This window comes from Callithrix jacchus, chromosome 5 (genome assembly GCF_049354715.1).
Source record: "Callithrix jacchus isolate 240 chromosome 5, calJac240_pri, whole genome shotgun sequence".
Lineage (NCBI taxonomy): Eukaryota > Metazoa > Chordata > Mammalia > Primates > Cebidae > Callithrix > Callithrix jacchus.
The window spans coordinates 64,852,918-64,872,458 of NC_133506.1; the positions used below are offsets into that span (position 1 = coordinate 64,852,918).

At 44.1% G+C, this 19,541-nt stretch overlaps 1 protein-coding gene across 36 annotated transcripts in view; it reads right to left on the bottom strand.

Annotated features, from left to right (window-relative positions):
* The window catches only part of DHRS7B (dehydrogenase/reductase 7B), a 97,626-nt gene that overhangs the window by 56,266 nt on the left and 21,819 nt on the right, over window positions 1–19,541 (bottom strand). For 8 of the 36 annotated variants that reach the window (XM_078372381.1, XM_078372371.1, XM_035299304.3 and 5 more), the window contains one exon: window positions 4,817–5,057. The exons of 12 other annotated variants lie outside the window; for them this stretch is intronic. In XM_078372381.1, coding sequence (XP_078228507.1) covers window positions 4,817–4,836 — 20 coding nt within the window. In that variant the 5' untranslated portion in view covers window positions 4,837–5,057. Of the gene's footprint in view, window positions 1–2,965; window positions 3,098–4,557; window positions 5,143–7,125; window positions 18,845–19,541 lie in introns of those variants that run through there. 16 more of the 36 variants (XM_078372370.1, XM_078372361.1, XM_054255578.2 and 13 more) reach the window with 5 other exon arrangements.

Here is a 19,541-nt window from a genome sequence, read left to right on the forward strand (position 1 = left end):
AATGCAGTGGGATTATCAGTTTACTGCACCTTCAAACTCCTGGGAACAAGCAATCCTCCTGCCTCAGCCTTTGGAGTAATTGGGACAACAGGTGCACATGTCTAGATAAATTTTTATTTTTTGTAGAGATAGGGTCTCCCTATGTTGCCCAGGCTACTCTCGAACTCCTGGACTCACATGATCCTCCCACTTCAGCCTCTCAAAGCGCTGGGATTATAGGTGTGAGCCACCACACTCAGCCTCACACAGGTCTTTAAGTAACAAAATACAAGCTCCTCCTTGTCTCAACACTTCACACATGCCCTTCCCTTCTCCTGTCAGCTCTTTGTCCAATTTAACTCCAACTCAGTCCTTGAAGTCTCGGCTAAATATTTTCTTGGGAAAGCCTTCCCTGTCTCTCCTCATTCCCCCGCCCCCCCTCCCCTGCACATACCGCTGACTCCATTATATATTCTCATAGCACCCTCTACTGTCCTCCACAGCATGCATCAGAATTGTAATTAATAATTAGTTTTGTTTATATATTTACTGTCTATCTCCCTTGCTAGATTTATAGGCAATTTAAGGACAGGGGCTTTATCTGTTTTGGTCATCATTGTATCCCCAACACCCAGCACACTGCTGATACACTGGAAGTGTTTGATAAAAATCTGTTAAGTGAAGGAATGAATGGAATATGTAGCTAAGCACTACATTCTGGAGTGACATGGTATTAGCTTTGCCTTTACTAGCTCTATGCCTTTGTTGCTGTTGTTTTTTGAGACAAGGTTTCACCTTTTTTTTTTTTTAAGACGGAATCTTGCTTTTGTCACCCAGGCTGGAGTGCCGTGGTGGAATCTCTGCTCACTGGAACCTCCACCTCCCAGGTTCAAGCAATTCTCCTGCCTCAGCCTCCCAAATAACTGGGATTACAGGTGCCCACACCATGCCTGGCTAATTTTTGTATTTTTTCAGTAGAGTCAGAGTTTCACCACATTGACCAGGCTGGTCTCGAACTCTTGATCTCAGGTGATCCGTCCACCTCAGCCTCCCAAAGTGCTAGGATTACATGTGTGAGCCACTGCACCTGGCCAAGACAGTGTCTCATTTTGCCACCCAGACTTGGGTGCAATGGTGTGATCTCAGCTCACTGCAGCCTCAACCTTCCAGGTTCAAGGAATCTATATGCCTCAGCCCCAACAAGGAGCTGGGACTACAGGCGTGTGCCACAATGCCTGGCTAATAGCTCTATGCCTTTGGATAAATTTATTAACATCTCTAGTCCCATTTCTCCCTCCATAAATGAAGATTATAGTTCCTATTTTTAGAGTTACTATAGAATTGAATAATTCAGTAAAGTGATTAGCACGGTGCCTGGAACATAGCAAACAGTCAAAAACTATCAACTATAATTAAGGAATAGAGAAAAGGGGGCATGTAAATGATAGGGAAGGCATATTCCACACCCTTGACAAGGGCACAAACATAATTCCTTTATGCAAATATACTGTTGCAATCGAAATAAAGTAAATATTTTAAATATACCATAGAAATGCATTATCTTTTTTTTTTTAAAGACAGGGTTTCACCATGTTGGTCAGGCTGGTCTTGAACTCCCGACTTCAGGTGATCCGCCTGCCTTGGCCTCCAAAGTGCATGGATTACAGGCGTGAGCCACTACGCCCAGCCTGCATTATCTTTTTTTTATTTTTTTCCAATTTAGGTTGTCACCAACAGAAATGCACCATCTAAAAGAACCCAAAACAGGGATCTGTTTATAAAGCCAAAAATCTTTCTGGATATGAAGTGATCATGTACTCACTTATCTAGCTTGCACACTTCTGTGTATGGGATCAGGCTCTTTAAGAGCAAAGCACATCAGGAATCAATTACTTTAGGCAGCAGGGTTCCAAATCTGGGCTTGAAAACCTACAAGACCACAGCCAAGCTAGCTGTGCTGCCCTTGGCCCAGAATATTCTAAAAAGGCAACAGGCTTGTCTTTAAGATATGTGTCCTTCCCTTCCTGTAGGAAACTCCATGTCTCAATGAGAAAATGTACCTTCACTCTGGTGTTCTTCAGCATCCCAGTGTCATCCTGGCCACCCACCCACCTCACTTCCTGGTGCATCCTCCCTTCCCCAGTACAGCCCCTTTAGCTTTGTTTTGGTCTTCTCTCAGATTTTCCCACTTTGGACACATTGTTTAAATGTTAGAATTTCTTCATCTGTAAAAATGGAACTAAAACAGTAATTCTATCTTGAATAAATAACATAGTATATGCCAAAAATTAGCAAATGGTAACTATTGTTTTAATGTTTCTTTCCTTTTCCTGTTTTGTTTTGTTTTTAAAGACAGGGTCTCCTCCCTCTGTAATCCAGGCTGGGGTACAGTGATAAAATCACCATCACAGCTCACTGCAACCTCAAACTCCCCAGCTCAGGTGATCCTCCTGCCTCATCCTTCTGAGTAGCTACAACTACAGATGCACTACCATGCTCAGCTAATTTTTAAAGTTTTCTGTAGAGATGAGGTATTACTACGTTGCCCAGGCTGGTCTTGAATTGCTGGCCTCAAGCAATCCTCCCACCTCAGCCTCCCAAAAGGCTGGCATTATAGAAGTGAGCCACCACACCAGGCTCTGTTTCAGTATTTCTACGAGATCCCTAATCAATCTACAAGCCAGAAAAGAATTAGAACAAAGATCCTTTCCAGTGGCATGATTTTTTAAATTCAGACCCCATGTTTTCTATAATAAAAGAAACCCATCTACTCCATTAGCCAATGTACCATAATAAAATGTTTAACCCCCCAAAAGCTCCAAATGTTGCAAAGGACAAAAAAATTAGTAAGTGAAATAGTACTCATTTCCTAAAAAAGATTAATTCGGCAAAACACAATTTATATATAACCTATTTTTATAAGGCCTTCCTTTAAAGCAAGTCCTAATACATAATCTTCAGTCAACTGTTAATCTGGAATCCTCACCATATTGCTTTTGGGATTAGTAGAATGCCATCCTGGGGAATCCCAGCAGAAAGGTGCAGTCTTACTGGTCACCCCAGGGCAAGGCCCAGTCATGACCTCTTCCCTCCATCTGCATTTCATCCCATCATAAACCTCAGGAAAAATAAAAAGCATCGTCATCTTAAGAAAAAGTGGCAGGGGGGCTCAATATGTTTATCACGTTATGGCAAGACTCCAGATTATCTCTTTCTTAAATATAAAACCTTTAACAAAGATCCATTCAAAGGCAACCTTTTGTACTTGAATGAATACAAAGTTCTGCAGGGAGGCCTGGGTCTAAAAACCTGCCTTTCCCACTTATTTGTGATAGGTAATCTTAGCTTCCTAACTCTCTAAAAACATACTGTGATACCACCCATGTTACTCTGTCGCTGTGAGGAGGAAGAAAGATATTTAGATATTTTTAATGGCCATTCTGGTACGTGCTCAAAAAAGTTAGTTCCCCCACGGCCTTTCTGAAAAAATTATTACATTATTTTGCTAGTTCTAACTGTATATCGCCAAGCCCAGGATCCCTTTTTCCACCTACTACTTCTCTAGCAACTCTTTTTTTTCTCCCCCATACAGGTTAGAGAACCAGAAAAGCAGGCCGAGCGCGGTGGCTCATGCCTGTAGTCCCAGCACTTTGGGAGGCCGAGGCGGGTGGATCACGAGGTCAAGAGATCAAGACCATCCTGGTCAACATGGTGAAACCCCGTCTCTACCAAAAATACAAAAAATTAGCTGGGCATGGTGGCGCGCGCCTGTAGTCCCAGCTACTCGGGAGGCTGAGGCAGGAGAATTGCCTGAACCCAGGAGGCGGAGGTTGCAATGAGCCGAGATCGCGCCATTGCACTCCAGCCTGGGTCACAAGAGCTAAACTCCGTCTCATAAAAATAAAAAATAAATAGAGAGAGAGAACCAGAAAACCAATTCCTGGTAATTCCCCTAAGAGAAGCGAGTATATATGTGTAAATGAAACCCAAAAGTTACTTCAAAAGTAACTTCACGATTCTCAAATCATTACACCAAAGGTTTGGAAACTGAAAAAAGAGCCTTATGCGGCTACCATTTGTTGAAAACCCACTATGTCTCAGACACCAGCTGAGCACCTTGCACGCACAGTCTCATTTACGCCTCACAACAACCTTATGAATGGGCTTGTTATTCCCAAATTTACAGCTGAAGAAATAGAGACACCAAGAATTTAAAACATTTGCCCAAAGCCGCACAGCCAGGAAGCCGCAGAGCAAGTATTGGAAGAGCAAGATATCACAAACAGCCATTCCCGTGGATGGATGCTCTGAGTCAGCGCCCTCCCTCCGCCGTTTGAAAACCGGAGTTCCTTTGCTAGTCCTAACTCGCCGTCACTGGCCAAGATGCCACCGGTCCCCAGCGCTCAGCCCTCGGTCCTGCCACTCGCACACGCTGTGGGGCCTCCCCTACGTCTCGCAGAAATACGGTAGTAAATAGGCGAGAGCCAGGGGCCCTCTGGGCGCAGAGGCCTTTCACACACAGCGCCCAGCGCAGGTCCGCCGCATCGCGACGCCCATTTCCAGCCGTGGAAAGCTCACTCAGCGATCTCGGCAACATGCAGAGTTCTCCGCCAAGCCGGAGCCAGGGCCTTGGTCCCAGCGCCTGAGCTAAGTCTTCCTTCAGAGTTCGGCTTCGCGGTGATCCGGAAGCCGCCCGGGATCCCGCGCGCTCCCCGACGGCCAGCGGCCTTCGCCGGACCACTACACCGCTGCCCGTCACCTAGGCCGGGGAGTCGCCTCAGCTCAAGGTGGGACCCTATCCCCTCACCTTGGAGGTTCCCTCCTCCTCAGCACTCACCTGCTCCCCTGAGAGGCCATGGACAATCAATTCATCCTCCCGCCTCGGAAGTGACGTGTACGCAGCAGGCGCGGGTCCGTCCAATCCAGTGTTGAGGTTGCGCATGCGCGTTGGGCGGGTGTCCCTCAGGATGCAGGTAGGACCCGCGGGACCCGAGATCTGAATAGGGTCCGCCTGTCTAACTACCGTGCCTTCTTCTTCCGGAGGGAGATTCCAAAGGTCGTGGTTGGTGTTCCGTGGACTTTCGGTGAAGAACAAAGTTGGAGAATTCGCAATGCAGTTACCAAGATGATTATAGTGCCTCAGTAATCAGAACAGTGTGATAACTGGTACAAAGGTAGTAACAATGAATGAGAGAGAGAGAGAGGCTGGAAACAAACCCACAGCTTTGTACACTTTTTTTATCCTACAAGTAGCCACTGTAATACAGTGAGGAAAGTTTCTTTTTCAATATATAGTGCTAGGTCAATTGAATGTCGATTGGGAGAAAATGAACCTTGATTCCTACCTCAAGTAAAATAATTTTAGATGGATGATGGATGGTAGACCTGAATGTCTCCCATTGTCTAGACATTGTTTTATGGTCTAGAGATAAAATCGCAGAATATCATGACCCATGGAGAGGAAAATATATTTTAGCAGAATACCAAAAGTGAGAGTCCTAAAGGAAAAGGCTGATAAGTTGGGCGTCAGTAACTGTAAGACACCAAAAAGACCCCACTGAGAAGGGAAAGAGAAATAGAACAGACAAGATATTTGTAATACATATATCTGAAATTGAATTTTATTCAGAATATATATGCACTTCTTACAAAATAAATTTTTTAAAGGACCTGAAGTGATTAAAAAAAAAAATCATGAAAAGCGGGTATTGAGAGAGTAAAGGGCAGAAGAAGGGTCAGGGAGACTCTCATCGTTCAAAATTCACAAGATGGCAAAGGTGTGTAATGTGGAAAATCTTTCTCTCTGTTCTCCAGGCACCCTCTTCACCTCCCGCTAGGTAACAATGCTATTAGCTGTGTGTTTTCTTCCAGAGCTAGTTTATTAATAATCAAGCAATTATGTATATGTTCAGCACCCTGCCTTGTTTCAGCATTCTGAAACACCCTTCTGTTTCTTGCTTTTATTCACTTTAGTGAATTAATATATCATGGAAATTCATACAGATATCCACAAAATCCGAATATGGGAAATTTTATTTTAAAATATTTTTGACGTTTTCACAGAAGTTTGTATACCTTCCTGGCCCCTCTCCACTGTTCTAGAAACTAGATTCCTGCTTGCCAATTCACAAAGTTTGAATATCCTTGTAACAAATTCAATATGAACCTGTGAGGCAGGAGAGTAGGGTCTGGAGGCAAGAAACCTAAGACTAATACACGCTGACTTCCTAGAACTAAATCAAAAGGAAAACCTGAACTTTCCTTGCCCAAGTAACAAAAGGACCAGAAGCTACTCCCTTTGCAACCTGCCTGCTTTTCTGCCTGGCAGATGAAAAACTGAAGGTACCTCTGATCGGTCCCCTCCTGCAACCAATCAGGCTGGTCACAGGCCACTACTTCATTTATATAGGATGTACACCAGGTAACCAATGGGAAACCTCTAGAGTGTATTTAAACTCCAGAAAATTCTCTAACCGGGCCCTTGAGCCACCTGCTAGGCAGGCTCCCACCCTGTGGAGTGTGCTTTCGTTTTCAATAAATCACTGCTTTTGTGGCATCATTCTTTTCTTGCTTTGTGTGTTTCGTCCAATTATTTGTTCAAAATGCCAAAAACCTGGACACCCTCCACTGGTAACACCTGAGTCTTTACTGCATGACTAAGTCCATTTCCTGTGATTCATTTCCCAGGCCTGCTACCTTCTTAGCCAACCCACTCTTCAATCCTGCGGGAATTTGTTTTAGAAGCAACACAATACATTTCAATGTTTTGGTAACCAATTTGAATTGCATCTGTCAAATGCAAATGTAAGAACTCTAACTTCACAACCAGGATATTATACAAATAGATTTCAATGGGCCAGGTGCAGTGGCTCACACCTGTAATCCAGCACTTTGGGTAGCCGAGGCTGGCAAGAGTTTGACACCAGCCTGGCCAACATGGTGAAATTTCACCTGTGGTCTATAGTAGGCCATTTCTCCATGAATTATGCCTGGCTCTCTCAGTGAGCCTTTTTAGTCTGGGGACTCATATCTTTAAATGAGGGAAGTTCTATGATCTCTTAGGCAATATTCTGGTTAGCTATTGCTAACATTGTACCAAATGCCCCCAGCTTAAGTGACTTAAAACCACAATCATCGCTTTATAACCTCTCACGGATGTTGGAAAAGCTTCACTAGGTGGTTCTCTGTCATGAGATCATAGCAAGATGAGAGCTGGATCTGGAACTGTGGGGACTGGAGCAGCTGGAGTCTTATTGGACATCTTTCTTTTCTCAGAGCATCCTATGTGATCTCTCCACAAGGCCTCTTTTGGGCTTCCTCACAGTATGGCAGCCTTGGGCAATCTGTCAGCTTTCATAGTGGCTCAGGACTCCAAGGCAATTCTTCCAGCAAGCACAGCAGAAAGAATGTTGCCTTTGATGACCTAGCTTCCTATCAAACAGTCTCCCTTCTATCATACTGGTGAATATACAGTCACAAAAGCCTCTGAGGATTCTAGGGCAAAGGAATTGCAAAACTGGGCAATTCAGGTAAGTATTCTTAACCCTCCTTAATATTAAGAGGTATACAGGCCACAAGCGTAGTCAGTCTTCACACCGATGTCTTTAAAAAATAAATGTAGCGAGAACGATCCAAGATGGCCGGTCGCTAACATCCCGGGATTGCAGCTCTCAGGGAAGGCGCGGAGAACGAGAGGACGCCACACTTTCAGACAAAGTCTGGTCGCTCACGAAGCAGAAGATCCCCCAGTGGTGGAAACACACGAGTCGCCAGCGCGACTCTCGTGGTTGGCGCAGCGGTTCCGCCGGCACCTCGATGTGGCAGCGCTCGGCGCAGAGTAAACGGGATGGTTTCCCTTCTGACCGAGGTTTGGAGCCCCGGGAAGGCAGAGTCGCCTACTAAGGAAACAAGAAGGAAGCCGGACAGGAGAATCCTGGGCAGAAAAGCACCATCAGTTTTAACGCCGCTGCTCTGGCCCTAGGAACTAACAACCTGGACGTCCACTCAAGAGACCTAATCTGAAAGTTGGTAATTTCAAAGATGACAGGAGGATAAATTTACAATGACGGGAAGAAACCAGCGTAAAAAAGCTGAGAATACTCAAAGTCAGAACGCCTCTCCCTCTAAAGATGATCACAGCTCCACATCGACAATGGAACAAGGCTTGATGGAGAACGAGCGCCTCCTGATGACAGAATCACTCTTCAAGGAATGGATAATAACAAACTTCGGTGAGTTAAAAGACCATGTTGTAGCCCAACGTAAAGAAACTAGGAACTTTGAAAAAAGGTTTGATGAAATCCTATTGAGAATAGACAACTTAGAGAGGAGTATGAGTGAATTAATGGAACTGAAGAATACAATACAGGAACTCCGAGAAGTATGCACAGGTTTAAACACTCGAATTGTTCAAGCAGAAGAAGGGATATCAGAGGTCAAAGTCCAACTTAATGAAATAAAACGTGAAGAAAAGATTAGAGAAAAAAGGATAAAAAGGAATGAGCAAAGTCTCCAAGAAATGTGGGACTATGTGAAAAGACCAAATTTACGTTTGATAGGTGTACCTGAATGCGACGGAGAGAATGAATCCAAGCTGGAAAATACCCTTCAGGATATTATTCAGGAAAATTTTCCTAAACTAGCAAAGCAGGTCAACATTCAACCCCAGGTAATACAGAGAACACCACAAAGATATTCCTCAAGAAGAGCAACCCCAAGGCACATAATCGTTAGATTCACCAGGGTTGAAACAAAGGAGAAGATACTAAGGGCAGCCAGAGAGAAAGGTCAGATTACCCACAAAGGCAAGCCTATCAGACTTACAGCAGATCTCTCGGCAGAAACTCTACAGGCCAGAAGAGAGTGGGGGCCGATATTCAACATCCTCAAAGAACAGAACCTTCAGCCCAGAATTTCATATCCAGCCAAACTAAGCTTCACAACTGAAGGAAAAATAAAATCTTTTATGAACAAGCAAGAACTCGGAGATTTTATTACCACCAGGCCTGCTTTACAAGAGCTTCTGAAAGAAGCATTACACACAGAAAGAAACAACCAGTATTAGCCTTTCTAAAAATACACCAAAAAGTAAAGAGCACCAACATAAAGAAGAATTTACACCAACAAATGGATAAAACAGCCAGTCAACATCAAATGGCAGTAACCCTAAATTTAAATTGACTGAATTCCCAATCAAAAGACACAGCCAAAACCCAACGGCATGTTACATCCAGACCTGTTTCACATGCAACGATACACAAAGACTCAAAACAAAGGGATGGAGAAAGATTTACCAACCAAATGGAGAGCAAAAATAAATAATAAATAAATAAAAAGCAGGAGTTGCAATTCTTGTATCAGATAAAATAGATTTTAAAGCAACAAAGATATAGTGGTAAAAGGATCAATGCAACAACAAGAGCTAACGATCCTAACACCCAGATAGGAGACTTAGATTCAATGAGACAGAAAATTAATAAGGATATCAAGGACTTGAACTCAGATCCAGAACAAGTAAACTTAATAAATATTTATAGAGCTCTCCACTTCAAATACACAAAATATACATTCTTGTCAATACCACATCACACCTACCCATAAGTTTAAATGAAACATTGATTGGCCATTATTAATACCCAATTTTTTTCAAAATAAAGCAATATTTCCATTTACTCTCCCTCTTTCTCTTCCTCTCCTTTACTTTTTTTTTTTCTTTCCTTCTCTCAAAAAAAAAGAAATCAACTTGTAAACCTCTAGATCCAGGTCGGCAATGTCTCTTTCATTGCTTGATTTCCTTTCTTCCCTTCCCTCCCTCCCTCCCTCCCTCCCCGCTTCCTCCCTTCCTTCCTTCCTTCATCCCTTCCTCCCTACCGTCCTTATTCCCTTCCTTCCTGCCTTCCTCCCCCTCCAAAAAATAAAAATAAATAAATAAATAAATGTAGCTTTAATTCACTTTTTTTTTTTTGAGGCAGAGTTTCACTCTTCTTGCCCAGGCTGGAGTGCAATGGCACCATCTTGGCTCATTCAAGTGATTCTCCTGCCTCAGCCTCCCAAGTAGCTCGGATTACAGGTGTGCCACCATGTTCGGCTAATTTTGTATTTTTAATAGAGACGGGATTCTCCATGTTGGTCAGTCTGGTCTTGAACTCCCGACCTCAGGTGATCTGCCTGCCTCAGTCTTCCAAAGTGCTGGGATTATAGGCATGAGCCACTGAGCCCAGCAACTCAGCTACGTTTTAAATGTATTGTCCTACTATTGATTACAACCACTTCTTGATGGGGCATGGCAAGATTCTAGAAAAGTATGTGGAATAGGGGATATTGTGACAGCCATCTTTGGAAAATACAATTTGCTACGATTTCCTCTTCCTTTCAGTTCTTTCTTTGTATTTCTCCTAATAGTCAGTTTTTATCCTCTGGACTAATCATCTAATTTTCTTATCTATTCTCTATTAACTCTCACTTTATCTTTTTGTTTTACTTTCTAGGAGATTTCATTGACTTTAGCATCCAATTCTACTACTGACTTTTACATTTTGACTATCATATAAAATTTGTTCTTTCTCTTTGAGACAGTCTCACTCTCTCACCCAGGTTGTAGTGCAATGACATGATCTCAGCTCACTGCAAGCTCTGCCTCCCAGGTTCAGGTGATTCTCCTGCTTCAGCCTACTGAGTAGTTGGGATTACAGGTGTGTGCCACCACATCTGGATAATTTTCATATTTTTAGTAGAGATTGGGTTTTATCATGGTGGTCAGGCTGGTCTTGAACTCCTGACATCAGGTGATCTGCCCACCTCGGTCTCCCAAAGTGCTGGGATTACAGGAGTGAGCCACCGTGCCCAGCCTGTTCCTCTTTATTTTTTAAAGTATTGCATTGTTTTTTTTTTTTTTTTATTTCATGGATGTAATATCGCCTATTATCTTTCTGAAACTATTTATTGTAATTTCTTTGAATTGTTTTGCTTTCTACAATTGCTACTTTTCTTCATGAGTTCTTTTTCTCTCCCCTTGTTCATTTTGTTCTCTATTATCTTTGAGGCTTATTGAATTTGTGTAGAATATGGCTATCCTATAATTTTGAGGGTCCATGAAATTGGAATGTGTATAAGATTTCATTTTCCCAAGATCAGGTTCACAAATGTTCTGGAGGAAAGTAATAATAAAAAAATAAATAAAAATTTCATTTTCCCGAGAAATCTCTGCAGTAGAGCCCTGACCTTATGAGGGAAGTACTGTAGTTACCAAGTGGCGAGGGTAGAAAGGTGAATTTGAAGACACCATTTGGAATTACTGCACTTTAAAGGTAAAGCTGGCAGGTTTTCTATACACATCAGAACTGAAAATGTGTGTGTGTGTGTGTGTGTGATGGATAGAGTGAGAATGAAAACCAGACAGATACAGAGTAAACTAAAAGAGGACACAAAGAATATTGAGCTGAGAAACTATAAAATGGGAGTTCCCCTTAAACAGAATGGGGAGAGTGAGTTTAAGGACTATCACTGCCTCCATGTGGATGTATTAATTTTGAGATTTCTAACTGGCATCCAAATGAAGAAGTCAGACAGTGTTGAGCGTAGTCTAGTGTTGAGGTATAATACGAAATATCAGGAAATTAATTACACAAAAATTAGTGAGAAAGCAAAGATAAGAAAGATAAGTCCAGGTCCTGAGCTTAGTGGTTCTCTAACCATTAAGCAGTAGTAAAGGTGAGAATAAACTAGCAAAAAAAGACTAAACGTAATTATAAAAAATGTTGGGGGGAAAAGTGGCTTAAGCGTTCTGGAATTCTATCAAAGAAACTTTTACAAAAAGGGGAGAGAGATCAACTGCGTCAAATGCTGCTGATACATAAATAAGGACAAAGACTGAGGAATTATACTTCAATTCATAATTTACCAATGTGAACATCGTTTGTGCTTTGATAAGAGCAATTTTGTTGGAGTAGGTGAGAAACCATATTGGAGTTGTTGCTCAAAGGAATGTCTGACCTCTGGATTCTTTTTTTTTGAGACAGAGTCTTGCTCTGTCATATAGGCTGGAGTGCAGTGGTATGATCTTGGCTCACTGCAACCTCCACCTCCTGGGTTCAAGTGATTCTCCTGCCTCAGCCTCTTGAGCAGCTGTGTTGGGGTCGCCCCATGTTGGGAGCACCACTGTTGGGTCACCACTTGCAGGGGTCTTTCCTGCAGACCCTGCCTCAGCGATGGATGAATAAAGTACACTGACACACACAGAGATTACACTTTGCCAGTCCAGCTGAGGGTCCGTGGCTGCTTACAGACTCCCTGGAGAGTGCTGTAAACAGATAGCAGTCACTAGCTCTCCCCAGCCAGTGAGACTTGCATTTATTTAGTTAAGTTTAATAGACAAAGGCTTGAGTCAACACCACTAGAGTGTCAAGATTAAAGCACTTGTTCTGATGCCCAAAGCAAACACCATTAGTGGTAACATCCCTGGTCAACCTCCCTTTGAGAGGACCATCAGGTCAAAGCCTAGTTTTAAGACCACATGAGTAAACAAGTTAGTTAGGTAAACTCCCCCACATACCCTAGCTATTTGCTGCACTTACTAAGTAAATGTAAGGAGATTTAGGCTGCTTTCAGCTGAAACTTCTACTGAAACTATGAAAAAACCCTTAGGTCTTCCAAAAGGGTTTGAGACTGTATTTTATAACTTTCTCTACTATTTTTCCCTTAATATTTTTGCCACTGCCCTGAGTGATTTTCCACACAGCTAGGACTACAGACACACACCACCACACCCAGCTAATTTTTGTACTTTTAGTAGAGATGAGGTTTCTCCATATTGAACAGGCTGGTCTCAAACTCCTGACCTTGTGATCCACCTGCCTTGGCCTTCCAAAGTGCTGGGATTATAGGCATCAGCCACCATGGCTAGCCTGACCTCTGGATTCTTTTTTTTTTTTTTTTTTTTGAGATGGAGTTTCACTCTTGTTACCCAGGCTGGAGTGCAATGGCGTGATCTCAGCTCACCACAACCTCCACCTTCTGGGTTCAGGCAATTCTCCTGCCTCAGCCTCCTGAGTGGCTGGGATTACAGGCACGCGCCACCATGCCCAGCTAATTTTTTGTATTTTTAGTAGAGACAGAGTTTCACCATATTGACCAGGATGGTCTCAATCTTGACCTTGTGATCCACCCACCTCAGCCTCCCAAAGTGCTGGGATTACAGGCTCGAGCCACCATGCCCGGATATATATATATATATATATATATATATATATATTTTTTTTTTTTTTTTTTTGAGACAGAGTTTTGCTCTTGTTGCCCAGGCTGGAGTGCAAGGGCATGATCTCGGCTCACCACAACCTCCGCCTCCTGGGTTCAGGCAATTGTCCTGCTTCAGCCTTCTGAGTAGCTGGGATTACAGACACGTGCCACCATGCCCAGCTAATTTTTTGTATTTTTAGTAGAGATGGGGTTTCACCATGTTGACCAGGATGGTCTCGATCTCTTGACCTCGTGATCTACCCGCCTCAGCCTTCCAAAGTGCTGGGATTACAGGCTTGAGCCACCGTGCCCAGCCTATATTTTCTATCAATTCTACATTCAGTGACTAGAACAGAAACCAGCTTTGTATAGATTCCAAAGAATTATTTGTTGAATAAATAATGAATAACTTAAATAAGTCATTATTTATAGTATCTATATACAAATAACGTATCATCTCGGAATACAGTGGCACTATTCGTTATGTAGAAAATGATTTCAATCTCATTTAAAAATATTTTGGGCATATGAGTTACTGTCACCTATAGATGGTCACACTGTTTTGTTTATATGAAACTGTTTGTAGTTAATGTACATTTTTGGTACTTAAGTCTTTTGGTATTGCTGCCATAGCAAATAGGGTGCTACTTGAGAACACGAACCTGGCTGGGCACGGTGGCTCACGCCTGAAATCCCAGCACTTTTGAAGGCCGAGGCAGGCGGATCACAAGGTCAGGAGTTTAAGACCACCCTAACTAACATGGTGAAACTCCGTCCCTGCTAAAAATACAAAAAATTAGCTGGGCATGGTGGCGTGTGCCTGTAATCCCAGCTACTCAGGAGGCTGAGGCAGGAGAATCACTTCAACCCGAGAGGTGGAGGTTGCGGTGAGCCAAGATCGAGCTGCTGCACTCCAGCCTGGGTGACAGAGTGAGACTCCATCTAAAAAAAGAAAAAGGAACATGAACCTGAGTTAGACTTCATTTTTTAACAGATTTCTTAATGAAATATATGCTGTACTATTTTGTTTAATACATAAGCAGACACCCTGTCAAAAGCAAAGAGCAACCCACTTCACCATTACCACCCACCTCTCCACTAATGCGGCTCCTGAAGATGTCCCATCGCAGAAGACAAACAGCTTGTTTGTTGACTTGGAGGCTGGGGCTGGTCTGCACTTAGTCTCTTTCTTCCTAGTTTCCAGCCCCAGTGGGCAGCCCTAGCCCCAGCTGACGTCCACAGTGTATCATCACATTCCTGCTACCTTCCTGACCCCTATGCTCAGCCTGCAGTTTTTGTAGGAGGTAGCAAGGGTATTCACAAGTCGGTTGGATACCAGTGTCTCGGCGTTTACTGTTTCACCTCTTAGTTCCTGAGTTGGGGGTGGGGTTTGATAGGGAAGAGGTGGTATAACTAGAATTCAAACTAAGAACTCCATTTGCTTTACTTTTTCTCCTTGACAGTAACTTTTGTTTTCTTTTCTTTTTTAATCCCAAACTAACCAAGAATTGTACTGGCCATTTCTGGCTACAATGTCTCAGCCCAAAAGGTTGGTTTACAAAAAAAAAGAGAGGCTGGGTGCAATAGCTTAGGCCTGTAATCCCAGTACTTTGGGAGGCTGAAGTGGAGATCAACTAAGGTCAGAAGTTTGAGACCAGCCTGGCCAATATGGTGAAATCTCATCTGTACTAAAAATATCAAAAATTAGCCAGGTGTAATGGCAGGCACCTGTAATCCAGCTACTTAGGAGGCTGAGACAGAAGAATCGCTTGAACCTGGGAGGTGGAGACTGCAGTGAGCCGAGATGATGCCGTTGCACTCCAGCTTGGGCAACAAGAGCAAAACTCTGTCTCAAAAACAAAAAAAGAGAAAGAGAAAGAAAAGCCACTCTCATTTCTGTTTCTTTTTAGCAAGTGTGTGAACTCACAGTGCTTTTCTGTGAATAAACCACGGATCACATAAAAGATCATTTTTCTTTTTTTTTTTGAGACAGAGTCTCGCTTTCTCACCAAGCTGGAGTGCAATGGCGCCATCTCAGCTCACTGCAACCTCTGCCTCCCAGGTTCAAGCCATACTCCTGCCTAGGCCTCCTGAATAGCTGGGACTACAGGCACCCAACACCATGCTCAGCTAATTTTTGTGTTTTCAGTAGAGACAGGGTTTCACTATGTTGGCCAGGATGTTTTTGATCTCTTGACCTCGTGATCCGCCTGCCTCGGCCTCCCAAAGTGCTGGGATTACAGGTGTGAGCCACTGTGCCTGGCCACCTTTTTTTTTTTTTTTTGAGACAGGTTCTCCCTATGTCACCCAGGCTGGAGTGCAGTGGCTATTCACAGGCGTGATCCCACTACTGATAAGCACAGGAGTTTTGACCTGCTCCGTTTCTGACCTGGGCCGGTTCACCCCTCCTTAGGCAACCTGGTGGTCCCCCGATCCCGGGAGGTCACCATATTGATGCTGAACTTAGTACAGACACCTGATCGCATAGTGCACTACAGCCCAGAACTCCTGGACTCAAGCCATCCTCCCACCTCCACCACCCGAGTAGCTGGGACTACAGGCACAGGCCACCGCGCCTGGCGATTCTTCTTCTTCTTTTTTTTTTGAGACAGAGTTTCGCTTTTGTCACCCAGGCTGGAGTGCAATGGCATGATCTCAGCTCACCGCAACCTCCGCCTCCTGGGTTCAGGCAATTCTGCCTCAGCCTCCCGAGTAGCTGGGATTACAGGCATGCGCCACTATGCCCAGCTAATTTTTTGTATTTTTAGTAGAGACGGGGTTTCACCATGTTGACCAGGATGGTCTCGATCTCTTGACCTCATGATCCACCCGCCTCAGCCTCCCAAAGTGCTGGGATTACAGGCTTGAGCCACCGCGCCTGGCCCGACCGATTCTTCTTAAAGAAGAAAAAATCCCTAAACTCAGAGAGGACGAGCAAATACTTAATAAAGATTATAGATTTCCTGTGAGTACATATGGCTTGGGGTTATTGTCCTCCACAAATTCATGTGTTGAAATCAAATTCTCTTTATGATGGTGTTTGGAGGTGGGGCCTTGGGACATGACTAAGTTTATGAAGGCAGGGACCTCATGAAAGGGATTAGTATCCCTATCAAGGGGACCACAGAGAGCTCCCTCATCCCTTCAGTCATATAAAGACACAGTAAACAGATGGCTGTCTATGAACCAGGGATCACCCCCCCCACACACACACTTCAGACATAGAATCTGTGACCATTTGGCCTTGGATTTTACCATATCCAGAACCGTGATAAATAAATTTTATATGCCATCTAGACTATGGCATTCTGTTTTGACACTCAGATTAGCTAAAGTATCAGCATATCAATTTGTACACATAATTGTTGGAAACTCTGATTCCAAATCCTTGATTGCAAAAGGTGATTGATCTGCCGGAGAAATGAAACTACGATTCCTCTTTCCACAATAAACCGGAGTGTCAGAACAGGGAAAAGTAGGTCAAGGTCTTCTAAAAGCCATACCTGAAAGGTTCCCAGTAGTTATTTCATGGTGACTCAATCACACAAACAACCACAACAAAAAGACACATCTAACGGATTTTCAGGACAGCCTCAAAAACACCATCTAACATTAGAGAGTTAAAAAAAAGGCGTGCAGTTTCAGAAAGTCTAGCTTTATTTCAACATCACTGCATGAACTGGTAATCTAACACTAGGAATACATCCTAGGGCAGGTGGCAGCATGGAGAGCCTGGGACACAAGTGCTGAGTTCAGAAGCTTTGCTTGAGGTATCTTTTTTTTTTTTTTTTTTTGAGACTGAGTTTCACTCTTGCTACCCAGGCTGGAGGGCAATGGCGCGATCTCGGCTCACTGCAACCTCTGCCTCCCAGGTTCAAGCAATTCTCCTGCCTCAGCTGCCTGAGTAGTTAGAACTACAGGTGCGCGCCACCATGCCCAGCTAATTTTTTGTATTTTCAGTAGAGACGGGGTTTCACCATGTTGGCCAGGATGGTCTCGATCTCTTGACCTCGTGATCCGCCCACCTTGGCCTCCCAAAGTGCTGGGATTACAGGCATGAGCCACCGCGCCTGGCCGCGGTACCCTTTAAAGCTGCCCCCCCGGTCCCCTCAGCCCCTACTCGCCTATAAAAAAAGAGCCCGTCCCGGGCAGCACATCAGGGGCAAAGAGCCCAGATGCCCCGTTGCAGACAGACCTCCATGCCTGGAAGAGGCCGCCGCCTCTGGGAGCAGGAGCAGCTGCTGGAACCCTTCCTCGCAGGCTTCTTTTCCTGATCTGAAGCACCTCCTGCACACAGGCAGATAGACACCCCAGCACCGGCAGAGCGAAGAGGTGCTGCTGCAGGAGGGCTATAGCTCTGTGAATTAGAGAAGCCTCTCTCCAGTGAGGCAGAGGAGCCCGCCGCATACCCTGGTCTCTTCCTCCGTAACTCCCACCGTGACGAGGATTAAGAACAGCGTAGAAGCTGCTGGCTGGGGCTGTGCTGGCGATTCTCTCTCTGCCACCTACATTCCCAGCCCCACTTCCAGCTCCAGGGCCGAGGTCAGCGGCCATGGCAGGTGCCGGGATGTTGGGCAGCTCCTCACTGGGCTGGTCCTTGGCTGTAGCAGTACGGTGGCAGGAGGGCTCTGGAGCTGCCTCTAGCTCCAGCTCTCTCTCCAGAGGGCGCTCCTCCCATAGTGTGGGAGACCCCTCCCCACACCCACAGCTGCAGGCACTTACAGAGGATCCACACCCCTACCCACAAACACCAGGTAATGCGTGGGGGAAGGGAGGCTACCTTGAGACCAAGCACTGCCTCACTATCTAAAAGCTCTGTCGGCATGAGGATGACCCAGAGATCAACTGGACTGGCCGTTTAGTCCGTATCTTTGGCCCTTGAGTTACGAACACCGATGGAACTGCTTAAAGTTACTAACTGTTGGTTTTCTGCCTGCATAACTGGCTGAAGCTAGGATGGCAAACTCATTTTCAGTCAAATAAAGCAACACATGTTAACTTAGTGACCACCACGCATGCATCCTTCTGCTGCCACTAGGAGGCCACTTCTTCCTCTATGTAAGAGAAGAATTTTAAAGTAGAATAGAAATTATTGCTGTTTGTGGAGATGCCATTAATAAATTTTATAATTGACCTGCTTTCTCCAAGTATGACATATAAACAGTTAAATCAATTCAAGATAATTAAATCAGATGGAATAATTTTTATGTAGATTATCTGCTGAGTTGAATATTACATAAGTCTCCTCCAACCCACAAGTAGTCTTACACAGACAGGAGCGTATTTTTTCTAATTACTGAGCTTGATATCAAACAATATAAAGGCTGTTAAGAATGCTGACACAGATTTGCTTAATAGACGTAAAAGCAGCCTGCCTTCACAGGAAGAGCATACAGCGGCTGCATTTGCACAGGACAATTTATTTGCATGTGGACAAAATGTAAAGAAAAACAATGAATGTTTTCAAAAGCAGGAAAAACCTTGCAACTGGTTGTTAATGGCAATCACTAAAAAATTCGGAGACAACAGATGCTGGAGAGGATGTGGAGAAATAGGAACACTTCTACACTGTTGGTGGGAGTGTAAATTAGTTCAACCATTGTGGAAGACAGTGTGGCGATTCCTCAAGGACCTAGAAATAGAAATTCCATTTGACCCAGCAATCCCCTTACTGGGTATATATCCAAAGGATTATAAATTGTTGTATTATAAGGACACATGCACATGAATGTTCATTGTGGCACTGATTACAATAACAAAGACTTGGAACCAACCCAAATGCCCATTGATGATAGACTGGACAGGGAAAATGTGGCACATATATACCATGGAATACTATGCAGCCATAAAAATGACGGGTTCGGTCGGGAGCGGTGGCTCACGCCTATAAGCCCAGCACTTTGGGAGGCCGAGGTGGGTGGATCACGAGGTCAAGAGATCGAGAACATCCTGGTCAACGTGGTGAAACCCTGTCTCTACTAAAAATACAAAAATTAGCTGGGCATGGTGGTGTGCGCCTGTAGTCCCAGCTACTAGGGAGGCTGAGGCAGAATTACTTGAACCCTCCTTGAAGGCGGAGGTTGTGGTGAGCCAAGATCGTGCCATTGTACTCCAGCCTGGGTAACAACAGTGAAACTCCATCTCAAAAAAAAAAAAAAAAAATGATGAGTTGTGTCCTTTGTAGGAACATGGATGAACCTGGAAACCATCATTCTCAGCAAAATGACACAAGAACAGAAAATCAAACACTGAATGTTCTCACTCATAGGCGGGTGTTGAACAATGAGAACAAATGGACACGGAGGGGAGCATCACACACTGAGGTCTGT